The sequence below is a fragment of the Sinohyriopsis cumingii genome, unplaced genomic scaffold, assembly GCF_028554795.1.
Source record: "Sinohyriopsis cumingii isolate HCF-2022 unplaced genomic scaffold, ASM2855479v2 utg000160l, whole genome shotgun sequence".
NCBI lineage: Eukaryota > Metazoa > Mollusca > Bivalvia > Unionida > Unionidae > Sinohyriopsis > Sinohyriopsis cumingii.
In genome coordinates this window covers 8696820-8712382 of record NW_028315873.1, presented here as the reverse complement: position 1 = coordinate 8712382, position 15563 = coordinate 8696820, and the positions used below count along the sequence as shown (strand labels likewise).

The following is a 15563-nucleotide window of genomic DNA, read 5'->3' as shown; positions in this document are numbered from 1 at the left end:
GAATCCAAGACACATCCAGCTGGCAAAGCCTAGTGTCCAGGCATTGAATCCAAGACACATCTAGTCGCACAGATTCTGTCGTATGGATTGTCCAGATCACTTGCTACACAAATTCTTGGAATGTGAATTGTGTCAACAGTGAATATTTATTTTATTATCACAAGACATTGAACAATACGGATTGCTGTTGAACATTCAACATTGCTGGGCAATCATGTCTCTTCAAGCAAAAGAAATCCATGAATACAGTGACTAACATGCACACTACACGTCGTCCTAAAATTTCAATCTGACAATTTGAATATTTTCCATCCAATCAGCTCACTTATGAAATTCGAACACCAATGTTTAACATTTTTCATTTAGGGTACCGTTGATATTTGCGTCTTGCTTGAATCCTAACGAAATGGTTGCAAACGTGTTCTCTCGGTTCTGAACGTAAACTCTGAATGAACTCTTTCGATGTGACATGATGATGATAGTGACAAAAGTTAGGTACCCCTCTCGTTTACCCTTTCTCTAAACACTTTTCAGGCCAGCAAAGCAAAGGTAGTAACACTATCTGGCATGTTCCTTGAAGGCTAGCTCTTTATATTCCGTATTGTAGAATTACTGGCCACAACTAAAACACTGAACATTGTCTTATTCTCCAAGTACATCAATCCCACTATACCTAAAACCATGGAAGTTACTTTTCGAAGATGTTATGCCCATCTCATTTGCGACGTGTTTTCTCTCCTGGATGTCACAAATTGAGAATACGACCCTTTCTCAACAATGTACCAAATAACTGCAAAGGCATGGCTGCTCAGTCCCGTACAGTGTAATCATCACAACATGAAAATAAATGGCAATACAGTTGCATGCAATGAAGATAAACATATACAAGCAATGGTTCGAATCACTCCAATATATCTTATCAAGCAATATAGTAATATCATTTTTTTAAATAAATTATTCTGTATTTGATCAGACTCTTTACTTACTCAGTTCCCGAAAAGAGAGACCCGCTTTGTCAGACGAAGAGAGATATTTGATACCCATTCCTTGTGATACTTTGATTATCGTTATCTAGGAAATATTCGACCACGGTGTTATCTCCCAGATCGTGTAAACGATAAAATAAACTAAGAAATTAATGTATGGAATAGTAGAGAACTTAGCAGGGATATAGAATAGAACAACATGAGCCCCCGTATATAAAATATAACAATTTAATAAACTTCAGAAAGGAAATTAAATTGAATATGAGATTTGAATGATTCTTTTTTTCTTAGAAATAAGAGTTAAAAATGTTATGCCATATTCCATAATCTGCTCCGTTATACCAATAAATAGATTTCATCATATAATCGACTGACTGGTCGAACTCAAATTGCCGTCATGTCAGCATAACCATGTTAATTCCGGTCCTTTACAAATCACTGTTGGTGACATTTTCAGCATTGTTGCCGTATTTTTCATTCTCTCTCTCTCTCTCTCTCTCTCTCTCTCTCTCTCTCTCTCTCTCTCTCTTCACTTCTCTTCGGGTCATCAATCATCTTGGTTGTAGACTGCGCTCTTTTCCACTGTGCAGTACATGTATGGAGCTATTTTGTTTTCCTTCAAATAAAATATAAGTAAGATATCGTCTTATCGTAATTCAAGAGAATTAAGCTAATATGGTCAGTTCGCAACCTGATAGACACTCACAACCCTATTATCATCAATTAATATCATTTTAGCAGCAACTTATTAACTAGAACCATGTCACAACTAGACCTCTCTGATAAACCAGTACACCCGACTTTGATGTTAATTAATAGCTCAATGATATCAGTCGATACGCGTTCGTAATGTTAACACCATCGATTCTCGGTTGAAAGGAAATCACGACATAATTACACAAATGAATTAATGGACTTCACTTTTTGTTCTAACTACGTTACTTACTAATTAGCGACTTAATTACATATACATGCTAACATAAATTCTAAGTATAACTGATCCAAATCATTTAAGATATAATTTAATTCTCATAATTAATATAAGAAAAAATGCACTTATGATACATGATTCCTATTACATTCAAGATTGATTCATACAAACCGTTAACTTCCGAACTCAAGAAGAATAGATGAATGAATAAAAAAAAATCAATAAATAAGAACAAACACTCATCAATGCACATATCGTATGCAATTGAGACAATACCGTTGTCCCTTTCCCGAGACTCGTTTTTTATGCAGTCGTATATCTGCTTTCTTCGTATCCCTCCCTTCCCGATATACGTTCCTTTGACAATTTAGTGAGAAAAATGTGTTATTTATCGGAGCTAAATTTCTGACTTCCCTCAGAAACTTAGAATGACAAATCTTACGAGAAGTGGTACGTAAAAGGTTGAATTTCGTTTGAGACCATCTCCCTCGTTTAGTATTGCTAATAAGGATTAACTTTTTCTAACCGCCAAAAAATTGCAATACTCACATCGGAGTCAAAATAATTATTTACAGACCGCCTTTATCAATAACTAATCTGGAAACGAATCACTGTATGACACCTATTTCATGCAGCCCGAGATTTCCCAAAAGTTTTTCTCTGGCTTGTCTTGACTTGTTATTTCCTGCTACGTGACCTTGCGTTAACATACCTGTGTTACCGTTGTCAAACAGAGTCCAATTAAAATTCACCTAATGCCCCATACAAATCAGCAGAGGTTATCAATCAGAAGCTGCCAAGTTATTGCGAGGCAGACCCATACGACAATCTTAATAGTAACTTGTCAAGTTAACCACTTTAGAATGTATTGCGAACTACACAGTTTTGTACCTTTACAACCCCATAATCGCATCAGTTGCTTGGCAGTGACAGGAAGTGGGAATTCAGAGATAGCTTCAACTGAATTTCTATTAGTTTAATTTGACCATGTTCAAAAAAAATGTCCAAAAGTGTAAAAGAAGCTCCACAAAATTCATTTTTACTTCCATTCATTGTTAAATTTGACTCTCGGTCAACCAAACAATTTCCTGATAGTTTCAAGGTGATTTTTCTTTTTTCTTCTTTCTCCACGTGTAGCTGTATATAATGACGTCATCAATGTACGTGTAACAGCCATTTATACAAGCAGTGTTCCTGATCATTACATGCTGGATTGTTGAGGGAGAAGTTTTCGTACCGAATGATAACACCTTAGATCGATAAAGTTGATCTTGAGTTGCAGCCAAAATTTATATTGGATTTTCCATGAGTGGAACCTACCAGAAAACTTTTTAAAGGTCGAATTTCGTGAAATATTTTGAATTTCCAATTCTGTTAATGCAGCCATCGATTCTTGGTATTGAAAAATGAAAATATTTTAGTGAGACAGTTCAATTTTCTGCAATCAGTAGACATTTAGAAAGTATTATCTTATCGTTGCGCTAAATGTCTCATCTCAAATTATATCTAAACATAACACAAAACATATGTAATTATCTAAAATAAGATATTAATAATTGATGTGATATCTCCTTACACGCATACAGGCATAAAATATGTTAATAACTGCTCCTGTGGAATAGTTCACACACACACACACACACACACACACACATATATATATATATATATATATATATATATATATATATATATATATATATATATATATATATATATATTAAATAAAAGGTAAGGCAGAAAAGGTACAAACATCAAAGTGCAATGTACATCACATTAAAGAATAGAAGGAATCGTTTGAGTTGGTGCAAAATTATTTTTTGCAAATACTTATGATGCAAAATTCTCTCTTAAATACAATGTTATACAATATGTTGATCTATGATTGCTGGTCTTAGAGGATTTTTGTGCTTTTATTGCAAAACAAAAGAAAAACAATCCTGTCAGTATCTTTCAGTTTTCGAGTACAATGTAAGTACAGCAAATTACCAGATGCAAGGTACCTTTAGATTAGCAATGAAAATCAGTTAAAAACATAAGAACAGTATCATAGCAGTTATAGTTTCTGTTTTCATTTCAGTGTTTTCTTTCTTACTGTCCCAGTCTGAACATCATGAATTTAGCAAAAGAGAGTTGGGTGGAGGTGCTATAAAACCAGATTTCAGTGGGATTTCACTGTGAGTGAAATATATAGATTATTTCATTTGTACATAACACCCAACTTACTTTCAATCATTTAAAAATAATATAATGCCCCAAAACTAAATGCATTGCATATTATAACAATGTAACATTATTTCTGATTAGTTTAAGACAGTTCAATTTATCATATATTCAGTGTTTTCAGTATATAGTACTGTACTTTATTCAAGCATCCCCTCAGCAACGTCACATCAAAATTACATAGGTAAGGAAATGGCGGTGTCCCTCCTGTGTTCTAAAAAAAATGAATATTTTGGTCTGATATTTTGTTTGCTTTGTCCCTCTCCTCCCTTTATTATGCTGTGATAATATACATGGTACTAGTTTTTGTAGCAAGACTTTACTATGAGGTATAAAAAAGTTGATGTCATATTTTATTTGAGTTTTATAGTCCTTGTTATAAATTCATGAACTTGCGCTGTTACTCCCCAACCCTCCGGCATTATGCCCTGGAGTGTTAGTTTCCTCCGCCTATTTTGTGTTTACATTTTTGCATTGTGTTTAATGATGTGACCTTTGCCATGATCCTTGCTTGGTCTCCTTTAGTTGTGTGTGCATTGTCTGTGTTTTGTCAATATTTTGTGTATGGGGACTGGCTTATCTAAGACATATCTTGGAGTTTCTATTTATTTTAAGTATTATTTAAGTTGGTTAGGAAAGAGTTTCTTAAAGGCTTTCAATAAGAATTGATTAAAATTTGGTATATATATGGTGTTTTGTGTCTTTTTATTATGGATGTATTATATGTGCTGAACTTTTCACTGTGTCCAAATCAATACAAATCATATGTTAATCTTAAATACCTTCCAAGATGACTTCACGGTGAAGTTCCTTGTCATTGCTGCACTGACATTTCTTTGAGAGACTGGACTGTAAACAAAGCAATGTGCAATGGAACACAATAGTTTACTTCCGGATCATCAACAAAGCCTTATGATGTACCAATACACTGTACACTGTTGCCGGCAACACATACAAGCATAAGCTCATATTCAACAGAACAAACCATGACCTTGAAATCCACACCAATAATGCATAAATCTATTGGATCACCACAAAAGGGAGACGGGAAACAGTGCTCTAAAATTAGACTTGGACTACATCCGTATGTTCTGAACAGTAATCTGATCCCAGGACTGTCTTCTTTCATCCTGTTTACTTGTGCGGTTTAGAGCTCTATCCTATAGTTATATACGTGTGAGTTATCTTTATAAAACTGGGTCATTAGGCTTTGGGGTCGCATGCACTTATTTTGTGTCATGTACTAGGAAGTAAGTGGGGTTTTGTCTGTTTGGTGTGTGTGTTGTTTTCCGGAATCTATAATCACCAACATGAACATATAGGTAGCTGATATATTATTAAAAAAGCAGGCCCCTTTCTTGCTGACTACAAATTGCCAAGAAGCATTTAATTCAGCTTTTTGAACCAGCCATTAATGCCTACACCCCACCCCTCTTTCAGGCAATTATAGACAGATGGGATAGATAATGTCTCTTCTCCGCTTAAATTTGAGTAAGTTCTAATTAGTACTTTGCAGGTCCTGTGTAGCGTCCCATATGTATTAGATTATAAACCTCTATTCACTGCTGAATTAAATCCCAATTCCTGGGATCTCAGTTATTTGTAAAGGCGAGCGCCTTGGACCACTCGGCCTCCCGGGGCTCCAACATATATGAATGAAACTTGTAAGAAGAACTCGGTGATGATGCAAGGAGTAAAAACGCCATTTTAAAAAGATACAGAGAATGAGTTTATGTACATATGGATGGATGCATGTATAAATATAAATATATCTGTGTGTGTGTGTGTGTCCGTGCGTTTAAGTTGACTTCTACTTCATGGAAAGAAGTGCATTCTTTTGATCGACTATCACTAAACATGTCAAGGGAAGCGACAAATTCGGCGAGTGCAAAGTATATACCTGGTACAATAAGACTGGATTTAACATGTCCTAGTGGCTAACAGCAACTCCTCTATTTAAGTTAGTCTGCATTATCGTATGTCCGAGTACACAATTTAAACTATGCACGAGTCAGGTGTTCAATATATAAAGGTTGGTAAATCTACCTGTATTATTATTATTATTAAAGTTGACGGAATTTTGTTTTAAATTATGTGTTTGACTATAGCTTAGTGCTCAGTAAGCTTCGAGACTATGAGGTTTAATGTATCATAAAAAAATGTAAAATGTGAACGTACAAATTTCACCATACATGACCCATTAGTGTAGTATCATTATTTGCAATACACGTGTCCATAATGAGCACGATATCACAGACACTAGAGACGGAATTTAATCGCAAATATCTGCACTTTATTTTTTTAAATACCGAATTGTCAAAACCTACCACGAGAGACCTATTCAGAATGCAACGTCTTCGGTGTTACCTACCCAACCTCATTCAACATCGTACTAAGTAAAATGACTGCCGTCTCCTTTACTTGTTGTATATCTAGTTCAGGTTACAAGAAGTCTCCAAGCTGCCCATGTGACCTCTGACACACCCTACCACCACGCCCCGTCCGAGCTTCATCAAGGGTCGGAAACCTTAGTTGCCAGCAACGCCACCCATACTGTTGAAACATTATACCCAATATAGTGACCCTTTTTTAGTTGGTGTAAATGGAGTTCAGGGTGCAAGAAGACCCTACTGACTAAATGATAGACGGACACGGGCGGATTACCAATCGCAACATATATTAAACGTGCTAATGAAACGACGATCAACAAATAACTATGTAAGTCACAATTTTTTATGACATTTTATAAAATCTCTGAAACTTCTTATTGATGCCACAGTCTTAACTATATATCACATTATTTAAAACAAATATAATACTAGTTTTATTTAATGAATGACTTTTTTAAAACCCTTTTCACCCATTATTCTATATTGCAGTTCAGAACACTTGGCTTAGCAGCAAACATTAGAAATAAATACTCTTTATGCGATTGCATGACGTCATAAGTTGGTAATTAACAAACTCATAAATTTATATGAACGTGATATTTTTAAACTTCAATTTATACGTGGTATGTGAATGTAAACCATACAGGAAATGTTCCGCCAATGATGGAACTTTTCTCTCGGTATTTGTTCTCACCGCGTCATGTATTCTTATAAATGAAGTAAGCAAATAACGATTTTAACTGATAACTTAATAGCATAGAAACTCTCAAAATGTTGTTACCTGAATTAAAATCGATATGGTAGCTAAAAGTAGTTCTAAGCTTTGTAACAATAAATATTATTAGTATAAAACGTAGTAATATTTGAATAGAAATTTAAAACTAATGACACTGAGGTGTTAACGTTATAGTTTAGACTAATAAAATTCTATCTACACCGGTTTAGGAGGAGGTGGTACTCCTACAGACTCTCGTTGGCGTTTCATTGCCGTCGCGTGCCAGTCTAGCTGGGTCACGAGAGTATTGATACCAGTTTTCATATAGTCATTGAGGGGTTTGCCTTGCTCGTCCAACGCTTCATGCACTTTGGGAATTCCAAAAATGTTAGACACACTTAGACATCCAAGTTCTCCCAGCATGCACCGCAACTGCATGGCACAGCGCATCCCTCCAAATTGTCCTGAAATTTAATTCATTAAAATCGATAATTCATTGACGTCAATGGAATTCACAACTATATCTTGTTTGATGTGTAACCATAGTGAACCATGGGATTTCTAGTCGGGTTTTCTATCTGTCTTCAGCAGGAAAACACGTTCTGGTTGTATGTTTGATAGGGGTTTGCTCGTCAGCAGAGCACCACAGAACATAAATTTGTATGCTTTAAAACTTACGTTCTTCATCAAAAATATATAAATCCAAATGAAAAGAGTGGGCAACTTTAAAATCGCTTTGAATTCAAAGAATGTGATGTTCAATGTATGCCTTACAAACAAAATAAACAATGAGAATAAACAGCCTTACAAATTTTACGTTGGGTTTATATCAAATAATATGTTTACGAGAAATGTAGACCACAAAGCCATGAAACCCTAGTGGAATATGACATGTCGCGAGTGATGCTCACTTCTCCAAAAAACAAGGCCAATAAATTGTTTACAATACCAAACTGAACAGACAGGGTAACTCGGTCGCGTGAGGATTTCGAAGTTTCAATAGTATATTTACCAAGATGAAAAAACATTTGCTTTCTGAGCTTACTTTTTGAATGACCTTTAACATTTTTGGTCTAGAATAATATATAGTTTGATATAAAAAAGTGCGGGGGTGGGTGGGTGGGTAGGCAAATACTATAGAACACACGGTACTAATGATACGGAAAAATGGGAACCAGCCTGGAAATGGGTGAACCTAAAATAGAGTACATATGGGTTTGGCTGACCAGGATTGGTTAATAATGTAAGTTATGATTTAGGAAAAAAATCTTTTGAGAGCTTATCCTAGTTGTAAGTGAAAAAAATAGAGACATTGTTTGATTGATGGTATTTCATTCCTTTAAAAGTCCTGAGTTTGGAACACTCATTACTAAAATTAGCACCGGACTCTTTGGTGCGGAATTGAAAGCACATGTTTCAAACACATGCAGGTCCAGAAAATGCCGCGGCTCATATCCTTTCCTCTACACAGAAGCTGACATCCAGGTTTCATCTGTGCTGATAAATATAGGTTTGATAACGAGTACTCAAAAACTGTAAGTTATTGAACTTTGAAGATCATGGGGTTTGCATAGGTTTACTATGGGAACTGAATTAGTACCGTGAGTCCAATACTTGAAACAAAAGTATGAGCGATTGATTCTTTGATCCTAGTCTTGAACTTTGAGCCCACATCACCTTGCAATTTACATACCTGGCGAGTACGTTACAATTCCGCTTGGTCTCCAGGCAAAGTGTGGAGGTGCGAAGTGGTCAAGCGTGTTGGCCAATGCGGGCGGAATGGAATGGTTGTACTCGCAGGACACAACAACAAACGCGTCTGCATCCTGAATCAATTTATCTGTCTCTTGCAGAACTTTTGGCGCTTTAGACGGGTCAGGGTAAAAGAACAGAGGTTTCTCCAGTAGCGGAAGTTTTAGCTGGACAGGATCTGGAAAAAAGGTACAAGCATTGGATACACACAGCTAAGCGCAATGACTTTTTATATATAAAACTGAGATCTATTTTCGGCCATCCATAAATTCAAAAATTAAAATAGACACACTCACATCCATCCATCCATCCATCCATCCATACATACATGTCAGATCCTGCAAACTCGACCCGATCAAACCGCTCCGGTGGCCTAATGGTCAGAGTATCCGCTTCGGATGTGGGATGTCGTGGGTTTGAACACAAGCCGAGTCATACCAAAGACTTATAAAAAAAATGGTACAAGCATCTGCATAGCTTGGCGCTAAGCAATAAGAGGTTTGTGTTAGGACTGGTCGTCGTGGTATCAAGATAATGTGACTGGGTGGGGGCATCGTGCTGCATATCTTCGGCGTGATGCATCAGTGTTAGACATACTTCTAAACTGCCACATTTCAGACATGGTAGTGATATGACTGGAAAAAAAAATTAAAGCTATGTTGGCAATCCACATCCCATTCCCCCACACCCACATACACTCGACCGGATCATGTTTAAATTAACAATCGCTTGTTATTTTGCTTTTATAATTTCAGAGAAAAATTATACAGTATTTTGCTATTAAAGGTTAAAATAATTGTTTAACATTGAATTTTTTTAAAGAAAATCTCCGTATATTCATAGCGCAGAGAGAGAGAGAGAGAGAGAGAGAGAGAGAGAGAATTTCCTGCACAAATTATTCGCTAATTGTTAATGAGAACTGAGTCATACCTATAAGATGCACATCATGATTCGTGCTCTCGAGGTATTTCGTCACAAATTTCGCCACTCTGTCGCCCATTCTTCCCTCCCTGGAAGATCCTACGAAGACGACAACTTTCAATTTGGCCTCCTTTGTAGACATTGCTAGCTGCCGCACGTAGGTCCTATACATAACCTAGGAAGCAAATTATGTGAAAGCAATTGATTTTGTTCAGTGTTATACGCATGGGCTAACTAGTGTGTGTAAAAATAATCTTCGGCTGGTTGTAACTGGTTTTGTTAACATACGGCAAGAATCGCATGACATCCATTTAAACAGAAATCATAGACGACGGAATGGGACAGTACAGCCGTACCAAGCAGGGTGTTGAGTAGTCCTACGTGTAAGACCTCGACGCTAATATTTATCTTGTGGGCGCCTGGGTCTTACAGCTTACCTAGCGGCGCTGTGCAGCGTCTTTTGGTGTCGCCTAGCATCGTAACGAAAGTCAAATTTTCAGGAATATCTCACAAAAACGGCGCTTTGCTACAAAGTGAAATAACATTTTAGTTATAATTTACTTACTCTGATGTTTTTTCTCCAATAAATTTAAGTTCTCAAAAGAAATGGACCTGTTTCAGTTTCATTTGGCTGGAAAGAGATGAAAGCCGGGAATTCCGAAATATTATTCTTTAACGAAAAGAATAAAAATATATTCTGCCTATTGGAACTGTAAGCAACGTTTCGTTTCGTTCAAGAAACATATCCCCCAAATGAACCTACTTGAACATACCTCAGAATACCGCGAATACCGTCGCATTTCAACAAATTCAAATGTATGGCAGCGGAACGTGAAAATGCGTCCATTTTTTGGTGTCAGATTTTGATTCCACGATGATAAAACAGTACAGTAAGTATATTAATTACATATCAATTTGTGGAAGAATGCCCCTATGGGATGCCAAGTGTGTGAGATATTCCTGATATTACCACTACTCGTTCTGATGTCAACCTATTTCGGAACACGCTATACAAATCCGTTATTTGGGTAGTGAGACGTAGCACTAAAACATAAATAACTTGTGATACGTTTTAACTGTAGAACTAGGTGTTGAGTAGGCAATTCCGGTTATGTTTATCATGATAATAATTCTCGGGAAGCTTTAACTAAATCTATTGTTTTTAAACGCTTAATAATGGATATGTATTGACAAATACATACGATAGGACAAATAATTTTTTGCTTTGTATCGAAAATACTAATTTTGCAGACTACAGCGTATTTACCTTCTCCACCTACATTCTCAAATAGACTCTTCCAGACTATATATATATATATATATATATATATATATATATATATATATATATATATATATATATATATATATATATATATATACGTGTGTGTGCATTTTTGTAGTGGGAGGTTTGATAAGTATAAAAAATGAGAAAATTATATTTATTTTCATATCCTTTTTACACCAAGACACATTTAATACTGGTTCTAAAGTTAGAACCTGAGCTTTTGTACTTGAAGCTATGATTTGCCATTTGGCGAAATGGGCAGGAGGGATAATAGCCTTGTTGTTGCATTTGCAAAATGCGCAATGGAGAGACTGTTGGCATACCTACCTCCATCATATTTTCATGTACTGTGGCTGAAATTTCTTTGTATATTGTACTTGTGTAAACTGTACGTGATCTAAGCACACAACAACCAGTTCGACTGGTTCTGTGTGCTCGACAAATCAGCCTAAATTAGTCTAAAGTACACTATCTTAAGCAGTTTTTATTTTTAAATATGCAAACGAATTTTGCCAGACTAGACAATACCAGCTTCTGAAAGTGCAATTAGTGAATTGCCAAATATATAAAATGTAAGAAAGCCACATGTTATTTTTTTACCATTTACCTCTGGCGTCCAGGAAGTGAAAATGTCCAAGCTGAGCCAGCAGTAATTTGATTGGTTCACATCTGAATTAGGGCCATCAATCATACACGAAAATAATGGGAATCAAAAGTTATGCTACCAATTCTAAGATATACAAGTTTGTTACTTTCTTGTTTACAAATAGCCAGCGTAACCAGTTAGGAAAACCACTTAACCCAATGCAAATACTAAAATGTATAGCGCCACCATGTGTGATTACAAGCATAGGCGGCTATCTGAACACTTTCGCCGGACAGAGATTAAAAATCGTCTATGTAGCTAATAGTTACACCAATTTTCTTTAAATGATTAAATTCATATCTTGCAAATCACGTCATTTTTAACAACAATAATTAAAAGTTCAAGTCTATACAAATGGATACAAATAACTCTGATATCCAGAATATTTATAGTTTTATGGCGTCATTAGTAAAATTAGAACGTAGCTTATGCGTGAAGGATTGCAATGCATACATATAAAACAGATGCCTTAGACTGTGGCAACCAGTCTGTATGGACTATAAAAAATAGCGCCAATAATTGAGATTAAACCGGTCTATAATAGCCGCGAAAAGTAGTTCCGTCCACTATATACCATATGTTATTATGTTCGCAGAAAAATCAGATGTTCCGAATGTACGCGGAATTACGCGTGTGAATGTGAAAAACAAGAAATGCATTGAAGGAATGTCATGATTTTGTAGACAATGTGATAACAAAATACACGTTGATAAATGAAAGATTATATTAAAATAAGAAAAGTTCTTTTTTAATTGGGGACGTTGGGGGGGGGGGACTTGGAGAGATCGAAAGTTCAGGATAAATATGCACCGAGACGACATTTTAAACTGTGTTTAGTTGCTACTTCAGCAGACTCATACTACACCTTACAGAGTGCTAAATGAAACTGCCACATACGGTTAAGGCAATTCGTGTCCACGTCCCTTAATAATTCCGTAAGTGGAATCGGGTCACAATAGTTCTAGTATATTTTTAGAACATTTTTTCCTTTCTCATTTTGTTGGTGATAGAAGAGTTATAGTTATGCATTTTTGGTAGGGAATTAAAAGTAATTGTTTATTCTTGAGAATATGAGCTCAGGGTGTGCGTTTCCGTGTGTATTTCGGCGGCAGTGCACAGTGAGTAATAAGGCCTTGGTGATGATCCGGCAGTGAAATCTGTGTTCTGTTTGCATGCTGCTCCGTTGACAGTCCTGCCTCTCAAAAATTTCAGAACAATCTTTGATAGGAACTTCACCGTTAAGTCATCTTTGAAGGTATTTTAAATTAACATATGATTTGTATTGATTATCACACATCGGAAAGGTCAGTATTGAGAAACAAATCTAGAGAACATAAAGTAAAATTAATTGTGTTCTATGTTCAATTGTGTCATGTCTGCCACCACTCTGAAAAGTAACACTATCTCCGCAATTCACAATGACATCCTCGAGGGAAGTCACCCTGAATAATAAGTATATGTTAGAATAATGGTTATCTTAAATGAACACTAAGCACGTTGTCAGGCGTATCAGTTAGGAATGATTAAAGGTATGTTCATCAAGCAGTCTACCAGGAATGCTACCTAATGACGCTGAATGAAAGTCTTATTCGAGGCAGTGCACATATCCAGTACTCTCACTAGTCCATGCCACAGTCCTCTCACTAGTCCACGCCAAAGTTCTCTCACTAGTTCATGCCAAAATCCTCTCAATAATCCATGGCAAATCACTCTCATTAGTCCATGGCAAATTACTGTCACTAGTCCATGGCAAATTACTGTCACTAGTCCATGGCAAATTACTCTCATTAATCCATGGCAAATCACTGTCACTAGTCCATGGCAAATTACTGTCACTAGTCCATGGCAAATTACTGTCACTAGTCCATGCCAAGGAATTTTCATTAGTAGTTAATGACCCAGTTGACGTCTCCTGTTTTCTACAGAACCTGGGATCCCACTGAAAGCATTAAACCTTTCAGAAAATCTAGACCCGACATACCAAATTAAAAGCTGTATCTAGGACTGTAAAAAAAGCTATAGATCGAGAAGCCCTCAGGAAGATGATGTGATTTAGTGCTTAGGGTGCCAGTCTGACAACCGAAATGGCGCTTATTCGAACCTACCCTCAGATCAAGTGATATCACTTGCCGTGGTCGGTCTTTGGTAAAGGTACATTACTCGGATTGCCTCGGCACAACATAATTAGCACTTTGAAGTAAAAAGAGTAATTATAATACATTGAATTTGCCCCTAATACAACAGTGAAATCCAGTGTATGATAAAATCATACCAATTAAAATAAATATCGTGATATTACTCTTGAATACTACTAAAAAAGGACCAATTACGTACATTAATTACGTAAAATTTCAAAATGCAGTGACATCTTAAAATAAACTCCCTCTCTGTTATGAGCCCAATTAAACTGGCTCTTAATCTACAACAAGATCAGTTTTGAAAAGTGAATATTTTGCGATGGCTTGAAATCGTAGTTTCTCTATGTGCTTCTTTACTTTTGTTGCGGAGAGGAGAGGAGGTCGTCTAAATTTATGGGACTCGTCAGGTCTAGTGGTCACAGGCCGCCAGTGGCGGAGTGGCATAAGGCCTTGGCCTTAGGAGTAAATTCATTAATCTCACCTGTGTTCCACTGAGTTCGACTTTTTGCCCTACTGCTAATCTGGTTCCCTGCTACATATGTTCCCTGCGTTGCACTCCGCTCTTAGCAAAGAGCAACGCATGAAGCATACGAATCAGGGAACCAGACTAGATCACTTTGAGTAAGTCGGAAAGCTTGCCGATAGCTTCCAGTGGGTCGGTGGTTCTTCCTGAGAACTTCCTCAACCATATATTATGGCCTACATGTATAATGGCCTACATGTATAAACTGTCATTGCTGACAAAAATGGCGTTAAATCCCACAAAAGCAAGCTAACAAGCATTTAAATTTAACTGTTCTGTACTTGAGATCTTGTGTTGCATTTACTGCTCCAGTTTACATTGTAATTTAGCTTTGTTGTGGGATGCCTGTATGTAACGTGCTTATACAGCTGAATAATACAAACTATCACGATTATTGATACGTAATAACATTTATAAAAAGTGTGTGTGTCCACGAGAGAGAGAGAGAGAGAGAGCACATATATTTTGCTTACCTCAACCAGACCGATTTGCTTACCCCAGCGAGATTACTTGTTATCAAAATGCCCTGTTTATCGCACAGGTACGTCTTGTTATTTTACACACCAATGAAAGCCAGATGTGGCTGAAATATTTCTCCCAAATAGAAGTCATGTGATCTGTGTTTAATAAATAAAGGTTAAAAGGTGTGACTTTTCTCGGCTTGGGACGCTCAGTGTCTATTGTCCATGTGCATTTACCATTGTATGTCTTTTATTACCGGTAGGTAGCCACAGGTAACTGATTCACAAATCACAAACATGACTAATAACAGTACACGATGTGGCCCAGAGACACATCTTCCTTACCTTGTAGACCTGGATGTTCAGTGTGTGTGTGTGTGTGTGTGTGTGATTTAGATTTTTTGAACGTGGCATTAACAATTTTGATCATATCGCTACCATGTCTGCTGTGTGGAAGTTTGTTGTTGTTGTAGGGTTTAACTCCATTTTTCAGCACATGATAGGCTATACATGGCGGCCAGTATTAATGGTGGAGGAAGAACCCGGAAAACCCCGGAAAGAACCACCGACCCACGAGAAGCTACTGGCA

The 15563-nt window shown here is 36.6% G+C and overlaps 1 protein-coding gene across 2 annotated transcripts; it reads right to left on the bottom strand.

Moving 5' to 3' along the window:
* Positions 1 to 7124: 7124 nt before the first annotated feature.
* On the bottom strand, positions 7125 to 15077 carry LOC149774738 (uncharacterized). Of its 2 annotated transcripts, none has more exons than XM_089944833.1 (4): positions 14987 to 15077; positions 9928 to 10093; positions 8939 to 9175; positions 7125 to 7709 (listed from the first exon to the last, which is right to left on the bottom strand). In XM_089944833.1, exons 2-4 carry the CDS (start codon positions 10088 to 10090, stop codon positions 7462 to 7464), a joined length of 648 nt encoding a protein of 215 aa, XP_089800959.1. In that variant the 5' UTR covers positions 10091 to 10093; positions 14987 to 15077; the 3' UTR covers positions 7125 to 7461. The 2 variants fall into 2 exon arrangements, with proteins under 2 accessions (XP_089800959.1, XP_089800960.1); XM_089944834.1 differs by lacking the exon at positions 14987 to 15077 and adding an exon at positions 10484 to 10560.
* Positions 15078 to 15563: the final 486 nt, after the last annotated feature.

Excerpts from the sequence above, each read along its gene's own strand:
- LOC149774738 (XM_089944833.1), bottom strand. The coding sequence starts at position 10,090 with ATGTATAGGACCTACGTGCGGCAGCTAGCAATGTCTACAAAGGAGGCC. Across the intron at positions 9,176-9,927 it reads TCATGATGTGCATCTTATAG|ATCCTGTCCAGCTAAAACTT; the intron begins GTATGACTCAGT and ends CCTTTTTTCCAG. Across the intron at positions 7,710-8,938 it reads AATTGTAACGTACTCGCCAG|GACAATTTGGAGGGATGCGC; the intron begins GTATGTAAATTG and ends ATTAAATTTCAG.